General features: G+C 56.2%; 2 protein-coding genes across 2 annotated transcripts in view; one reads left to right on the top strand and one right to left on the bottom strand.

The window, feature by feature from the left end:
• Nucleotides 1-1,414: 1,414 nt before the first annotated feature.
• Nucleotides 1,415-13,193, bottom strand: CSDC2 (cold shock domain containing C2). The gene is made up of 4 exons (XM_027107812.1): nt 13,001-13,193; nt 3,891-4,189; nt 2,734-2,856; nt 1,415-2,148 (listed from the first exon to the last, which is right to left on the bottom strand). The coding sequence occupies exons 2-4, from the start codon at nt 4,064-4,066 to the stop codon at nt 1,986-1,988; spliced, it is 462 nt and encodes a 153-aa protein (XP_026963613.1). The 5' UTR covers nt 4,067-4,189; nt 13,001-13,193; the 3' UTR covers nt 1,415-1,985.
• A 116-nt stretch (nt 13,194-13,309) lies between these two features.
• The window catches only part of POLR3H (RNA polymerase III subunit H), a 21,228-nt gene continuing 17,839 nt past the window's right edge, over nt 13,310-16,698 (top strand). The window contains exons 1-2 of the mRNA XM_027107811.1: nt 13,310-13,493; nt 15,362-15,687. The gene's annotated coding sequence lies outside the window, so the exon portion shown is untranslated. The remainder of the gene's footprint in view (nt 13,494-15,361; nt 15,688-16,698) is intronic.

Here is a 16,698-nt window from a genome sequence, read left to right as displayed (position 1 = left end):
ACAGATGGCAGGGACTTGCCCCAGGTCACACAGGGAATCTGATGCAGTCGAGGAGGGTGGGCCATTGAAGCCCCAAACAAGGGCTGTTTGAGGTGTCCTCCCCCAGCCCCTTCCCCTGGGACCCAGACAGAAAGGCAGCTGTGGGTCAGGCTGAGTCACAGTTGAGGGTTTATTGCCAGTGTGAGGAAGGATGGGGGAGTCCAGGTGGCTGGGGGTCTCAGGAGGTCGGGCTGGACGCTGTGGGGCGGCCCCAGGGCTGACGTTACCACAGCCTGCTTCCTGGCTGGTGCCTAAAGTGGGGGCCTCCTCCTGGTGTGTGTGTGGGGGGGTGTCTCGGGGGTTCCCAAGAGTTAACCTTCCGCCAAGGGATCCAGGGAGCCTTGTTCCTCAGGGGAAAGGCCTCAGGCCTTGCTAGAGTAGCCCCAGCTCAGCGTGGGGGCCAGGCTGGGCCATTCTGAGTTTTAGGGGGCTGGCCAGTGCATCTTAGCAGCTCTGGTCTTCCAGCCTCTGTGCTGGGGACAGGGGTGAGATACACATACCTCAGCTGGTGTCTCCCCTGGGGCCTTGGGGCACCTACAGGGCTGGGGATCCTCCTAGACAGTCACTGACCCCCACATCCTCGGCATCTGTTTCACTCAGACTGGGTTTCATAAGGATCACTCCCTGGCAGGTCCTCCCTTGAACCCCATTTCTTCCCCCATCAGGTGATGTGTTCTCTGGAGGGGAGTGTGGTGGGAAGGTGGGGGGATGGAGGTAGACCCCCTCCTTCCTGACCTCCCAGGCCAGGCCAACCCCCTGCCCAGGAGTGAATGCACGCAAACACATCCTGGCCCAAAAGGAAGAGGGATACCCCACACCTTAAGGGATGGACAAGACAGGCCACACCTCAGCCACTGGCCTGTTGGTGGCCAGTGGGAGCCACTATCCCATGGCTTTGGGAAGAGGGTCCAGCAAGGGGGGCTGCAGGGCTGGTGGTCTCCCAGGCTGAGAGCTGTCCTTGTGGCTGGCTCGCCTGAGGGCATGTGTGTTCCTCCATCGCTGGGTCCTCAGCGGCCATGATGGCTGGGCACGGGCAGAGCATCAGTGGGGTTTCTGAGTCAGGGCAAAGGGGATGGCTGCCTCCAAGCGGGGGGAGCCGTGCTCCCACCCCTCTGCAGACCTTTGCCTCCCCGGGGTGGAGTCAAGGCAGCAAGGCTCAGCAAGGCCCAGGGAAGTGGACACAGCCTCAGTTTGGGGTTGCCAAAGCCACTGCCAGGCTGAGGAGGCGCTGGCCAGCAAAACCGGAGCCCCCAGAACTGCCTTCTGCCCCCAGGCCCCTCTTTCCTGCCTCAAGTGTGCTGAGAGCGAGCAGGAAGGAGGGAAGGCTGGGCCTTGGCCATGGGGGGCGCGAGGGGGTGGCCTTTCTGCCCCGGGTTTCACCCTCTTCCCCGGCAAGAGGCCGGGAGGCTCCCCCAAAGCACTCAGTGGCCTGGCTTCTGAGAGGAGGGGTCCAGGTCACAGTGGGAGACCCCAGCCCGGGGGGAGGGGGCTGTGTGTGAGTAGCACAAGCAGAGTCTGGCCCCCGGGGCCAGGCCTGGAGCAGAGGCAAGGGGAGCAAGCTTGTACGGGGCGGGGGGGCAGGGCCCACTGCTGCCCCGACTCCCAGCCCAGGCCTGACGCAGGCCCTCAGAGGCTCAGTGGACACGCACATGGGTGTTAGGAGGGCAAGAGGGTCCTGTGCGTGTGTGGCAGGGAGGGGAGGAAGGAGAGAGAGTGGAAAGCAGGGAAGGCAGGTCTGGTGGCCTTGCCCTCGCTCCAGCTCACACGACAGTCACGGGGTAGGTGGAGGCACACACTCACGCCCACAAGCACAGACAGACACACGTGCACGCCGAGGCCGCCCGGGGGACTGGCTCAGCCAGTGCCGTGGGGCGTGGAGCTGGCTGCTGCCCATCTACCCTGTGTGGCTCCCCCCACGCCTGGCGGCTGGCACAGGGGCCAGCAGCCTAGGAGCCCACGACCTGGCCGGACCACGTCTCGTGGGGAGTGTGTGGAGCCAGCTGGGTGAGCACCACCTCCACGGCTTGGAACTTCTGGTTCTTGGGCGGGATAGGGCACATCTTGTAGGTCACCTCGTCGCCTTCCACTGGCACGTACTCCCCCTCGATGCTGGTGGGGGGAGGGGGTGTCAGCCCAGGAGCAGGCCCCCTCCCTGGATGCCCCCTGTGGTCTGGCCTGAGGGCAGCCTAGCCCTGGGCCTAGTTAGGCCAGGGAGCCTGAGCCAGCCTCCCTTCTCGGAGCCTCAGTTCTCTAATCTGTAAAATGGGAATCATAAACAGCCCCTCGCTATGCTACAAAGTGAGACGCAAAAGGGCTCAGGGAGGTTCCCAAGGCTTAGGGCTCAGTGACTCCACAGGTCACACCTGGCATTAGGGCTGGGGGCCAGGCCTAGACCACCTCCCACCTCCTAGCTTCCCTCCAGGCTGAAGGACCCAGCCCTCTCCGTCCCCGTGATGCGGGAACAGGATCCCAGGACTCAGGCAGTGGTTCCCAGGGCTTCTGGGGTCTGAGTGCCCCCTCTCCATCTGGCCCCAGCCCTCCTCCACCCATGCCCCTGGAGGCCCTATTAGAGGAGAAATGTGCCAGGAACAGACTTCAGCCAGTGAGGGGAGAGGCCTAGGGAGCATTCTGGAGGCACTGCTAGGATACTGCAGCAGGGGCCCAGCCAACAGCGGGGAAGGGGGAGAGACTCACTCAGACACATGCACGAAGATGTCCTCTGACCCGTTCTCCGGGGTGATGAAGCCGTGGCCCTGTGAGCGTGAGAACTGCTTACAGACACCCTTGAACACGGGGCCAGCCGAGGCACGGGCTGTCCTGAAGATAGGGTAGGGGTATTGGAACTGTGGGCTGGGGACCCCCTCCCTGGACCCCCACAGCTCTCCCGGGGCCCGTCTGCAGGGCCTGCCTCAGCGCTAGCGCTGTGGAGAACCCTCCCCAGGGCAGAAACCACCCATAGAGATTAGTTCAGTCCTCTCATCATCCCATTGGACTATAAGGAGACTGAGGCCCAGAGAGGGAAACTGGCTCTCCGAGGGTGCACAGCAAGTGGGTCTCCTGACTCCCAGCCAGTGCCCCTCTCCCTGTACAAGACCCTCCCCTCCTGAGGTTACATGGATTCCTGTTGTAAGATTTCGAAGTGAAGAATGTACAACCTAGGCTTGAATAACTCCCAGAACGAGGAGCTCACTATCTCCTGAAGCAGCAGTATCCATCCTGTTCACTTATTTGTCATTCATCCATTCATTCATCATTTATTAAGCATCTGCTCTGTGCCTGGTCTTGGGTTGGACATGGGACAATCAGCGCTTGCCATCAAAAACCCCTCCTTTGACCAAACCAAGTCAGCCTCCCTGTGGCTCCCACAAAACCCTTCCCCAATTTGACTCCACCCCGTGACCCACCCCAAAGACCCAGGGCTGGTCTCTGTCCAGCCTGCCCGCCTCTCTCCAAAGGTCCACCCCATGCCTCTGCATTTGCCCAGGCTGTTTCATCCACCGGGAGCACCCAGCTTCCTTCTTCACCTGATAAATCTTCCAAACCCAGCTAGGACATCTTCCCTGATGCCCAACCCGGCCAGGTGTAGTGAATGGTGGACAAATTCCCTCTGGATTGTAAGCACCTTGCAGGCTGAGACTTTGCCTTATTCATCACTGGATCCCCTGGTCGGGAGCTCAGTACAGCTTTGTGGAATGAATGAACGCTAGCAGTTACTGGAAGGTCCTTACACAGCTCCCCTGTCCTCGGGTGAGGACAACAGGGGATGGAGGAGGCTGGGAGCTGGGCAGCCCCGACCGGAGCCCTGTCCTGGGGAAGGACCACCAGAGCCTGGGTGAGGGGCAGGTACTCACGCTGAATACGTCCTGGTCCGTTTGGTGGGCAGGGGACTGGGCAGGTCCCGAGATGAGACACAGCCTCGCTCCCAGACCCTGCTGCCCTCCCGGTGGAATGGGAAGGTGGGCCAGACAGGGGACTTGGGGGAGTGGAGCGGGGGCACGACCGGGGGTGGCGTGGGCTCCGAAGTCATGGTGGAGCCAGTGGGAGAGCCTGGTGGGCTCCCAGGCGCAGGGGCCGGTGAAGGGCTTGGGCGTCCTTGTGGGCAGGGCCCGGCCTGGCCCTGCTCGGCGGACTCACCAGCCACAGGCTCCGTCTGGAAGGGGGAGAGAGAGGTACAGGTGAGTGTGGTCCAGGGTGGGCAGCTTCTGGACACAAGTCTGGAGGGCTGGGCCTGCCTTCTACTCCTGACAGAGTGAGTTCAGGCCACTCACAGCCCCTGCCTGACTCAGTGTCCTCCCCAGAAAGACAAAATGGTCATACAACCTTGCTGTGGGCTGAATTGTGTTCCCCTAAAATTCACATGTTGAAATCCTAACCCCTCCAATGTGATAGTATTTGGAGATGGGGCATTTGGGAGGTAACTAGGTTTAGATGAGGTCAGGAGGGTGGGGCCCCCATGATGGGATTAGTGTCCTTAGAAGGACAGACACCCCCCCACCCAGAGCTTGCCTCCTTTCTCCCTGCCTTATGAGGACACAGCCAGAAGGGGGCGGTCTACAAGTTAGGACAAGAGCTCTCCCCAGACAGAGCCAGACCATGCTAGCACACTGATCTCGGGCTTCTAGTCTCCAGAACTGTAAGAAGTAAATGTCTTGTTTAAGCCCCCAGTCTGGGGTATTTTGTTAATGGTGATCCAAGCTGACTGAGACTAACCAAAAGTCCTTGCAGCTTGAAGTTCAATTCTTTAACTTGGGGCCCTAAGAGGTGGGATGGGTAAAGTGGCCAATGATCCGGGACACAGTGTGGCACAACTACTAGCAGTTTCAAATCCACAGACCTGGGTCTGAATCTCAGCCTTGTCACCTGTAACTTGGTGACCTCAAGCAAGCCACCCAACAGTTCCAACATGGCAGGTGGGAATGTGGGTGAATGTGGACCCAAAAGGTCTGGGTTTGAATCCTGGCTCTACCTACCAGCTGTGCAGCCTTGGTCAACACTCATAACCTTTGACTTGGTTTCCTGCTCTGTAAAATGGGGATAATGTTGGTTCTTATTTCACAGAGAGGTTGCTGTGAGGATTAAATGACTTTCTGCATGCTTAGAACAGGGCCGGGGCATGGTGAGCTCTTAGGAATGTTGGAAATTCTTCCTTAGCCCCAGGTTCCCCCTCTCTAAAATGAGGTTGAGAACGCTTACCACGCAAGGCTGCTGAGGTTTTTGGGTTTTGGTCACACCACACAGCTTGTGGGATCTTAGTTCCCAGACCAGGGATTGAACCCAGGTCCACGGCAGTGAAAACCCGTGTCCTAATCACTGGACTACCAGGGAATTCCCCTGGTTGCTGAGGATTCAATGATTTAGTGTGTGTGACGGCATCTGGCATCTTGTAGGTACCCAATAAATTGCTACTATCAGTGCTAATCAATAGAAATTCCCCTGTCAACAGCTCAGTGCCTGGATGACCTTAAAAAAATTCATCCTATATTTTTCTCTGCAGAGGAAGAGAATGTAGTTCCCCCACCCATGCACTCACCCCCCCTCCCCCTCCCCAGGGGCTGGAAAATCTTGGGCTCAAAGAGACGCTAGCTGTTGACTGAGCCTGGGGCGGGCAGCCTGCCACAGTGGGGCCAGGCAGGACACCTGGACCAGGAGAGCTCCAGCTCCGCTGCGTGTTAGCCGTGGACTTGGGTAGCACTTCCACTGGCCTCAGCTTCCTCATCTGTATAATGGAGCTGATAAGTCCCGCCTCACTCCCTCACAGGCTATGGTGAGGCTTGGCTAAGGTGGGGGATACAAAGAAGTGCCCATTGTCCACGGTCATATAAGAGTGAGGGTGACGCGTTCCCTACCTCCTCACCCCCATTCCTTCACTCCCCCCCACTTCACCCAAAGGCCTTGGGGCCAGAGGTGAATCCCTGAACTAAGTCTCTTTCTGGCCTCCATCTCCACCCTGCCCTGCCCCCCAGGGAAGAGTTTAGGACTCCTTAGGACTCCAGAGCCCTGCATGGACTAGAAGAGCTAAGGAGTCACCCCATTCAACCCCCGTCATTGGAGCAGGTCTCCTGGCCACTGTTCAAGATCACATAGCAAGTGGGACTTTTCTGGGTCAAGGTGATGAGCTGACTGTGCCATCCCTGGGGGTGGAGATGCAGCCTCCCTCCTCCCCAGCAAGCGCCCAACACATCCCTTCCAGCCAAAAGAACTGCCAGGGGTGGGGTGAGAATTGCCCCTCACAGCCCCTCATGCTGACGTGCAGTTTTTCTCTCTGAGCCCACTTGAGGAGGCAGGGATGGGCCAGGTTTAGCATTTTTATCCCTATTTTATTTATTTATTTATTTATTTATATATTTATTGGCTGCGCCGCCCCGCGGCTTGTGGGATCTTAGTTCCCCAACCAGGGATCGAACCCGGGCCCTCGGCACTGAAAGCATGGAGTCCTAACCACTGGACTGCCAGGGAATTCCCATGTCCCCATTTTAGAGAGAAGAAAACTGAAGCAGTCACAGAAAAACTTGCACATGAATGTCCATGGCAGCGTTACTCATAACAGCCCCAAAGTGGAAACCACCCAAGGGTCCAACAACAGATAAATGGATAAACAAAATGTGGTTAACCATAAAGTAGAGTATTATTCAGCCATAAGAAGAAATGAAGTGTTGATACATGTTACATTACAGCTGAACCTTGAAACCGTGAACCTTGAAATCATGATGCTATGTGGGAGAAGCCAGTCACAAAAGACCATGGATTACATGATTCCATGCATGTGAAACGTCCAGAATAAGCAGACCCATAGAGACAGGAAGTAGATTAGTGGTTCCAGGCTTTGGGGAGGGGGAAGGAGATGACGGGCCCTGCATCACAGCCCTGGGTGCCTGCTTCCCTAACTGGGTGAGGGTGGCCGGGGGCAGGGAGAGGAGCTCGGCCTCCCTTTCTGCAGGAAGCAGGGCGGCGCAGCCTGCCCACTGCACAGTTTTCCCAGGCCTGGTATTGTGCTTGGCGGTGACAGCCTGTGCTGGGAGGTCATGGCGGGTGGAGGGGAGGGAAGGAGGTGGGGGAGGGGCAGAGGCAGCCCACAGTGGTTACCAGGGAGATGCAGCTGAGCTGGGCCCTGCTCTGGCCAGCCAGGCCTCCAGACCCAAGACTGAGTGAGCGTGCCTCCCAGGTCTCATGCAAAGCGGGCAGTGGGGAAGGGGAAAGAGGCACCGATTTTCCAGGGTTAGGGTTGAGGGCAGCCCCCCTCCTTCCCTTCCCCCAAATGGGCCAGGCAGCAGAGGGGGAGGAGAAGGGGATGGAGTAACAGCAGCGATTGACATTCATTCCCTGTAGCTCCCAGTCCACAGCCCCACCTACCCAGAGGGGCTCCCAGGGAGAAGGTGGGGAGTGACCTTCGGGCAGGAGCTGGGGCTGGAGGGGCAGACGAATTAGGCCCCGCAAGTGCCAAGAGCGCTGCTCTGAGATCTCCCCTCTCTCCTTCCTCTTATGGAAAATGGGGATTACAAGAATCCGTCCTCCGAGAGCTTCAGTGAGAATGACATGGGATGGAATGGGGGAAGCACTGGGTAGGTGCTGGGTGAGAGGGTGCTCCTTCCGGACAAGGTGGCTAAGTTGGGCGTGGAGGGGAGAGGGAGTGGGCAGAAGAGAGACCCACCAGCCAAAGCCGCCCCTTATGCTCATCTTCCCTGTTTCCCCAAGGACTCACCCACACACTAGGTCCCTGCGCTGCCCCTCATAGCTTCTCCTTTCATTTAGTTCCTGCAATAGTCCTTTAAGGCTGGTGCTATTATGACCCCATTTTGCAGATGAGGAAACTGAGGCTCAGAGAGGCTGTCACTCACTCAATGCCACACAGCAATTAATGTCTGAGCCAGGACTTGAACCAGGGGAATCCGACTCTGGAGCCTTGGAGTGGGAAGTCAGGAGTCCTGGGTTCAGCCCCTGCATTGCTACTGACTTGCTGTGTGATCTTGGACAGAGTCTTTCCCTCTCTGGTTCCTGCCAGAGCCCTGGACTTGAAGAAACTCTACAGCGCAGGGCAGCCTGGGAGACCAGGGAGAGCGGAACAAGGGGGTGCTGAGCAAGCCTCCAGTTCAGACCCTTTCTCCAGAATATTGCCACAGAAGGGGGCAAGTGAAGACAGGGCTTTTATTGTCTGAATGCTATACACAGTCTTTACAAAAAGTCTTTACAGGACTTCCCTGGTGGCGCAGTGATTAAGAATCAGCCTGCCGATGCAGGGGACACAGGTTTGAGCCCTGGTCTGGGAAGATCCCACATGCCGCGGAGCAACTAAGCCTGTGGACTACAACTACTGAGCCTGCGCTCTAGAGCCTGCAAGCCACAACTACTGAGACTGCGTGCTGCAACTACTGAAGCCCATGCGCCTAGAGCCTGTGCTCTGCAACAAGAGAAGCCACCGCAATGAGAAGCCCGCGCACAGCAACGAAGACTCAACAGATCCAAAAATAAATAAAAAAATATTTTTTCTTTAAAAAGTCTTTACAGAAATTATTTTCCATTTTTAAATTTCCCAGTTGCCCTCAAAGGTTGAAATCACAATTGTTTCCATTTTACAAATGAGGAAGCTGAAGCTCAGAGAGGATAAGTGACTTGCCCAAAGTCACACAGCAGGTAAGTGACAGAGGCCAGATTTGTCTGAAAGCAAATGGTGCTTTTCCTGCGAGGATAAATTCTGTTCCTGGTTCAGCCAAGACAAGGCTGAAGTTTTCCCAAAAGAACTTTCCCTGAGAAAGGGGAAATAAACTCCGAGAGCAGAGAAATAGATGTGTCTGTAGAACATGTGCTTCAACTCAAACAGAGCTAAGCCCTAGCTCCTGAGGAATTCGGTGTGCCCATCTGGGGGCATCTCTGGCCTGGAATAATGCCCTTCAGAACTAGCAGTTGGAGGGCAAGAGGACAGCTCAGGACCCAGAGGGCCCAGGACTGAATCCTGGCTCTGCAGTGTCCTAGCTGAGTGACCCTCCCTCTTTGAGCCTCAGTTTCCCCATCTGTCCAATAGGGCAAATCGTAGCATCCTGTCCAGGTTATGAGAGGAGCTGGGAGCTGTGTCAATGGTCCACCTGTGAGTGTTTTGGTTCTGACCCTGCCAGCCAAGATCCTCTTCATTTCCCTGCAAGAAGATCAAACCCCAGCAATTCCACAGACAAAAGGGCCAGGGGAGCTGAAAACAAAACATCAGGGCTGTTCGGAGATAACCCTAGGCAAGGTCGTGATACAGCTTCACAGGGCTGTGAATGGTGACTCAGCCCTGACAGCAGGTGGCCATCAACCTGGTGTTGGGGCTCCTCCAATTATCAGCTCCCCAAAAAAGAACTGGGCAGGAGATGGCCCTTAGAGTCCTCTGTTGACCAAGCGAATCCCTCTCCTGGGCAGATCAGGGAAAGCAAGGTGGCTCAACCACCCAGGGCTGTGTGACCTGGGGCAAGCACCTGCCCTTCTCTGGGCCTCAATTTTCTCCTCAGCTATATGAATCATCATTGGTCCAGATGACTCATGAGGGTCACTCCAACTCTCCTCTGAGGTTGTCAGAAACACACACGTCACTGAATATGATTGCCAGGCTCTGGGAAAACAAACAGGAGAGGAGACAGCTCTGCCCTTAGAGGGCCCCATTCCACTGGAGGGTAGCAGATAGACAAGTAGAACACAGGGTGGTTAGTCCTGATACGAGTAGATCACAGCCACCGGGACTTCCCTGGTGGCACAGTGGTTAAGAATCCGCCTGCCAATGCAGGGGACATGGATTTGATCCCTGGTCTGGGAAGATCCCACATGCCGTGGAGCAACTGAGCCCGTGCTCCACAACTACTGAGCCCATGCTCCGGAGCCCACGAGCCACAGCTACTGAGCCCACGTGCCGCAACTACTGAAGCCCATGCTCCTAGAGCCTGTGCTCAGCAACAAGAGAAGCCACCGCAATGAGAAGCCCGTGCACCGCAACGAAGAGTAGACCCTGCTCGCCGCAACTAGAGAAAGCCCGCGCGCAGCAACGAAGACCCAACGCAGCCAAAAATAAATAAATAATTTATAAATTTATTTTATAAAAAAACAAAACAAAACAAAATTCAAGTAGTGAGTTTAAAAAAGAAAAAGATCACAGCCACCATCGATTGATTATTAACCGTGTACCAAGTGGTATGCCAAACCCTTTGCCCTGTTTCCTCATTTACTCCTCACGACACACCTACATGATAATTACTGTTATTAACCCTGTTCTTCAGAGGAGTAAACTGAGGCCCAGAGAGGTGAAGAGTTTTGCTGGGGTCACACAGCCTTCCACACCCTGGAGACGTTTTGGGGGGCGGTGCAGAAAGGCCTCCGGTGGGAGGCGCAGCAGGTCCCTGAAAGCGCCTGCCTCCCCTGGAGAGGGAAGAGAACAGGGCCTGGGGTTCTATTTCTGGCTTTGTGCTGACTCAGACTGTGACCTTGGGTGAGTCACTTGTCAACTACAGCAAGCTTAAAAGCAACTCCCTCAATAAAAACATCCCAGCCCGAGCCCCCATTGTGGAGGAACAGAGAGGGGGAGGAATGGGTATGGTGGCTTGGAAAGGGGAAGGGCAGGGAACACAGGGTGATGGTGGAAGGGCTTTCTGAACTTTGAGGTCTTGCCTGTGATGGGCCAGAGGAGGTGAGGAAACAGCCTCAGAACCACCAGAGAGAAGCTGGCACTTCCCCGGCCCCTCCCCCTCTCCCAGCCTCCCAGACACTCCTTAAAATACATCAGTGCCAAAGCTGCTCTAGCAGCTGGAGGTGACCTAATTAAACCTGGTTCTTTCCCTCTCCCACATCGTGTTTGTGTGTTTGTGTGTGTGTGTGTGTGTGTGTGTGTATTGCAGGGAGGTGGGGGTGCGCTGCCCCGGCCAATACTTGAGCTTAATTGAGACCCTTTAACTCTCCTCCTTGTTATGTCCCCAAGCTGCCCTGGGGGGCTGCTATGATTAAGCCCTTTGGGCTTCCTTGGTATTAGTGGGGGTAGGGATGCCAGGATGGACACCATGAGATCCATGCTCACATCCCAGCTCTGCTGGGCTGTGTGACCCTGGGCAAGTTGCTTTCCCATCCTGAGTCCCCCTAGAAAGAGGTACGGCCTGGTCAAAGTCACATTTAGACTGGCCGAGCTTGCATTCAAATCAATATAACCCCAAAGCCCATGAGCTTTCCAGCGTGCCATGCCACTCCTCCTGGTGACCATCATGCCACTGGCTTTGGGGCAGGGGAAGAGCTCCCCGCTCCCATTGCTTTTTGCCTCCCATCTTAATGCTCTGCATGGACAAAGGTCTGAATTGCCCCAAGACCTCTTCCCACCAGGCTCTGGGTCCTGGTTTTGCTGGTTGTTACCAATGGATGTGACCAGCTCAGCTAAGCCCTGAGCTCCCTCTGCTGGTGCCACTCTCAGGGACTTGCCTCTAGACCAGCCTGCAGGTGTCCCCTCCCCACCAGCCAGCTGTGTGGGACCCCCCAGTCCCCCCTAGGGAGGCCCCCTCCAAGGCCAGTGGACTTCTGTGAACATTGCCCATCCATCTCTCTCCAGGCCTGGGAGAAACCTCTGTGGCCAAGATTGTCCCCTGACCTCTCCCAGGCCCCTGTGAGCTGGTTCCTGCTTACACCTGTCTTTGTTTTTTGTTTTTGTTTTTGTTTTTGTTTTTGGGGGAGGGTCAGACAGATCCAGAGGGGTGGGGCAGATATGGGGAAATAGATGTTTTTGGAAAGGACTTAAAAGAAATGGTGGGGGGAGGTGGGGTAGGAGGCTGGGAGGAGGAAATATCCAGAATTTGGAGGACCCAGAGGCCTCTGGGATGGAGTCAGTTTTGGGGAACTGGCTCCCCATCCCCCAGGGGGCTGGAGACAGTCCCTTCCGAGGGAGACGTCTCCACAGGAGCATACCCAGGCGGGCATGATGCCAGGCTCTCAGAGAGGTTGCCCACCCTCCACCCGCGCGCACTTCCTCTTCCCCTCCCCCAGCCCCAGCGGATGCAGCAGTTCACACTCTGTATTTATTATTGTTCTCGCTCCGCGTCTCCCTCCCCTCTGCCTGGGAAGAGTCTGCAGGCTGGCAGATTGGCAGGAACCTGCTGTCTCCCTTCTGGGTGCCAGCATCACCCCTTATCTCCGCCCGGACTCCTTGTGCCAGGGTCAAGCCACTGAGGAACTCGGCACTAAGCAAGGCTGCCCGAGTCCCTGAATCCCACGGCAGGGGACCCAGCAGCCCCTGGCTTATCACCCCTGCCCTCCAGGGGCTGCGTCCTGGCAAGGGTGGAGGTTACAGCCAGACCAGTGGGCAAGGGAGAGGAGTGGCCTTAGGAGAGGCAAGAGCTCCTGGTGGGGTTGGCTCTGAGGCAAAGGGGAATATAAGAATATGGAGCCACCTCCCCAAGCCAATTAACACCATTATCCCCCATCACATCAGGGAAGAAATAGTCAGGATGAGACAGCTGCTCCAGGTCCAACTGTCTGCCTGCCCCAGATGGCCCCTGCCGACCCCCAACCCAGATTCCAAGGGGAAAGACCTATTTTGCTCCCTGCTGCACTCTCTTTTCAGTGTCTGGTAGGAGACACAGTGATTTCTCCAGTCATTTCTCTCCCCCTGGTTCCCAGACAGGAGGCTGCGGCTTGGCAGGTGTCTGATGCTCTCTGCTTCTTGAGCCAGACACAAGTCCCAGACACACACACACACACACACACACACACACACACCCTCTCACAGGGAGCCACACAGCCTCAGCTTCCCCTGGGGGCCAGGGAGAGGGAGCGCAGGCGGCGGGATGGCCCGGTGGGCTCATGTGCTCAGCCGCCTGCCCCTCTTCTGTAAACTGAACGGGGCTGAACCAGCCCCAGGGGAGGTGCCCACCTTCCCAGTGCCCCCAAATCACGCCTCCCTCCTTCGCCCCTGCCAGAGCCAGTTTCCAGTGTGCCCTCTGTGTGCCCGCACGGTCTGGCCCCTTACCTCTCCCTGGCAGCTGAGGTCCTGGCACTGCCTCCTGCAGCTGGCTTCAGACTCGGCCTCTCGCGCGCGCTTGGAGCTGATGAGCAGGGGATGGTCTGAAAGATGAGCTGTGTGTATGACTCTGTGTGAGTGTGTGTGTGTGTGTGTGTGAGCATGCGACACCTCAGGCCCCTCACTCACTCACACACGCCTTCCTCCTGACGTCAGGAAGAGCTGGAGGGCGGGGCTGGGATGGAAATTTGTACTCCCTGCTTAAAGGGACACAGGGCCCGTCTCCTCTGGCCCCGGCACCACCTCCTGAGTCAGACGCAGGCAGTGCGAGAGAGTTAGCTGCATCTCTCAGGGCCCTAAAGCTTCTTTTTCTGGAAAGTGGCTTTTATTGGCAGGCCAGGGTATAATTTGCCCTGCCAGGTGGGAGCCGTGGCTGAGGAATGCAGAGGAGGAAGAGCTGGGGACAGCCTGCATTCCTGGCAGTGCGGGAGCAAGTGGGGCGGTGAGTGTGTGTGTGTGGGGGGGTGGGCCGCGGGGTTGGGGGTGAGTCTGGGAGAATGGAGGCCACAGCAGGGTCCCAGGGACTCTCAGACCTTCCTCTCCCCTCTGTACCCTCTTGTGTCTCCTGCCCTCCACTGGTCTGTCCCTCACTTGGCTCTGAGATCCTCATGAGTGAACCCACGTGGGTAGGTCGCAGGAACCCATCTCTTCCTCTGTCTGACCCACGGCAGGCCCTTGAGCTATTTCTAGTGAATTGAACTGAAGAGGAGTGAACGTTTGCTTCAGACACACACACACACACACACACACACACACACACACAAGCACCACAGCCTGGGAAGCTCTCCAGAGGCCCTGGATGTGAGTCTCAGCCCCAGTGCTTCCAAGCTGGGTGACCTTGGGCAAGTCTCTTACGACTCTGGTCCTCCACACGCTCTGTAAAGTAAGGAAGGAGGCCCTTTCTGAGGCGGCTGTCGGAGGCTCCAGCACAGCCCATGTACAAGCCCCGGCCTGGCTGCAGGAGGCCCCTACACACTGGTTCCTCTTCCCTCTTCCCGTCCCTTCTCCTCAGACTCGGCCTGGAAAGAACGAAGTCTGTCCCTCACGTATCTTTAGTACTGCTGACGCAGCATGGCATTTTCAAAAGAAGCCTTATTAAAAAAAAAAGGAGTGGGGAGTTTTAAAGGAGACAATTAAGAAAGATATAAATACCTAATAAAAATAGCTAGTAAGAGGCATTGAGGGCACCCCACCTGTCAGGCAACCTGCTTTGCCCTCATTTAAAGCTCAGGACAATCCAGCATTGTATTATCATCATCTGGATTTTGCTGGTGAGGAAAGAGTGGCTCAGGTAGGAGGAGTGACTTGCCTGAATTCCTTATCTGGTTACAGGGGTATTTGAACCAATGTGACCGCTTATCCATGCCCTTCCAGAACGTCCCAGAACAATCAGGTTTCTGATTCTGCAAGAGAGATGGTGATACACGTCAGCTGTTGTTACCTGAGGCCCGGAGTTCTGATTCTATTCCACCCAATCTGAGGACCCTGCGCAGAGGACCTCATCCCCCCTTTAATTCCTCTTCATCCTCTCTGCCTCCATCTCTTCTAAAGATAATAATAGTTTCCAAAGTGCCCTCCCAGGCATCATCCCACCTGTTTCTTATAACAACTCTGTGAGGTTTACCTGGGTGAGGAAACAGGTTGCACAGATGGGCCTGGGCCCCAGGCTCTAGACCCGTGATTTCCACACTCACCCACTTGTTTTTCTGGAGAAGGGCTGGGGCCAGGGTGGACACCTGTGATTTTCCCTGCCCACCACCCACTGTCCCTTCTGGGGGGAAATGCCTCCCTGCTTTCACCTGGGGACTCCTCTCTCCCCTGTCTTGGTCCACAGGACCCCTGGCCCAGGCCGGGCCAATCAGAACCAGAGTCAGGCCTTGGGCTGGAATGCCCTGCAGGCTCTTCTCCCGTGGCTCCTGAGTTGGTAGAGTTTCGGCCTTGAGCTGTTGGTGGCTGGGCGTTATGAGCCAGCAGAGGGGAGTGGCCAGGGAGGACCTCTCTGAGGTGACGATGTTTAAGCTGGGCCCCAAGTGACAAGAAGTATCTGGCCTTGCCACGATCTAGGGAGAATTGTGGGAAGAGGGGATGGTGTGTTAGAAGGTCCTCAGGTGGGAGTGAGCTTTGGCGTGACAGAGGACTGGGAAGGAGGCTGATGTGGCTGGAAGGGGTGAGGGAAGTGAGAGGTAGGGTATGAGCCTGGAGGGTGGGAGGCAGGGCCTCAAAGGCCAGTTCTGAGGAGGCTGCGGCTTGGTCCGCTGGGGACAAGGCCAAGGCAAGGGCCAAGGGCCTGACCTGTCCCTTCACATCCAGCCTCCAGTGTCTGCGGCCCTCCCCGCCCCACCAGCTGGCAAACATGTGCTGTGACTGCCAGGCCGCCAGGGAGCCATGAATGAAGGAGGCTGGGCTGAGGTTTGAAGTAGTGTTATGATTATTCTCGACAAAGACGAGAGGGCACAGCTGTTCATTCAGGAAAAGAGCAGCCCGTGGCACCACCCACCTACCCACCAGCAGCTGAGCTACAAAGAAATCATCTGCTGAAAACCAGGGGCTCCGCCCTGGAGGCTATTTCTGTGGAAACCAAGCATTCAAAATCTCATCTCCTCGAAAGCCTCCGTCGCCTTGGAGAGACTGTAGAGGTGAGTCAAGGCAGGGCAGCCTCTTAGTCTTATTGATTCCAATCGAATTATAATCCCCGTTTTGTTGTTGACTGTTAGCCCACAAGTGGGGGTCAGTTCTGGGCTTATGTGGCCTTGAATCCACATAACCCTTTAAGGTACATACACTCCTAAGGTGTTGGTGCCGGTTGACAGATGCTGAAACTCAGGCACAGAGAGGATAAGAAACTTATCCAGCACCACACAGCTGGTGATAGAGCTGGAATTAAAACACAGGAATTCTGACTTCATTACATTCTTGTTCTTTCTGCTACACCACGCCACACTGCCTTTGCAATGTCTTCAGTTCCCTGGATGCCCTTCTCCTCCACTGTGAGACTCATCTCCAGCCTCTACTAACGATTTTACCCAGTAAAGCAGAGTGGTCCTTCCCTCCTCTCTGGCTATGCCCCAGTCATCTTCTCTAATTCAACTACTGTCCTTCTGCCAGAGAAGATCTTTTCCTGCAGTTCTGACCACGTCATTTGTTCATTCACTCATACATTCGACAAATATTTACTGACTACTTACTATGTGTCAGATGGTCCAGGCTGGAAGACTGCAATGAATGAGACAGGTATATGCCTTGAGTTTACAAAGCTCCTGTTTCATCTAGGAAGAGACTTAGCACAAAGTGCACAAGCAAATAAATGTATAGTCACAAATTATGAAGACAACAAACAAGCAGGGTGAGATGAAGGAGACTAATAGGGCCAAGTCTACCTGCTGAGACAGAGGGCTGAGAAGGGGCCCGGTAAGCTGAGCCCAAGGCGTGAGAAGGAGCCAGCCTTGTCAAAAAGCAGGGAAGAGGGTTTCCCTGGTGGCGCAGTGGTTGAGAGTCCGCCTGCCGATGCAGGGGACACGGGTTTGTGCCCCGGTCCGGGAGGATCCCACATGCCGCGGAGTGGCTGGGCCCGTGAGCCGTGGTCGCTGAGCCTGCGCATCCGGAGCCTGTGCTCCACAACGGGAGAGGCCACAACAGTGAGAGGCCCG

This window comes from Aethalodelphis obliquidens, unplaced genomic scaffold (genome assembly GCF_003676395.1).
Source record: "Aethalodelphis obliquidens isolate GAN/ISIS:26980383/991018 unplaced genomic scaffold, ASM367639v1 scaffold8, whole genome shotgun sequence".
Taxonomy (NCBI): domain Eukaryota; kingdom Metazoa; phylum Chordata; class Mammalia; order Artiodactyla; family Delphinidae; genus Aethalodelphis; species Aethalodelphis obliquidens.
Note: the sequence above shows the minus strand (reverse complement) of the source record. Positions and strands in the feature narration are given on the sequence as shown.

Coding starts and splice junctions, on each gene's coding strand:
- CSDC2 (XM_027107812.1), bottom strand. CDS start 4,066: ATGACTTCGGAGCCCACGCCACCCCCGGTCGTGCCCCCGCTCCACTCC. Junction 2,857..3,890: donor CGGACCAGGACGTATTCAGC/GTGAGTACCTGC, acceptor CCCTATCTTCAG/GACAGCCCGTGCCTCGGCTG. Junction 2,149..2,733: donor ATCTTCGTGCATGTGTCTGA/GTGAGTCTCTCC, acceptor TCCCCCCACCAG/CATCGAGGGGGAGTACGTGC.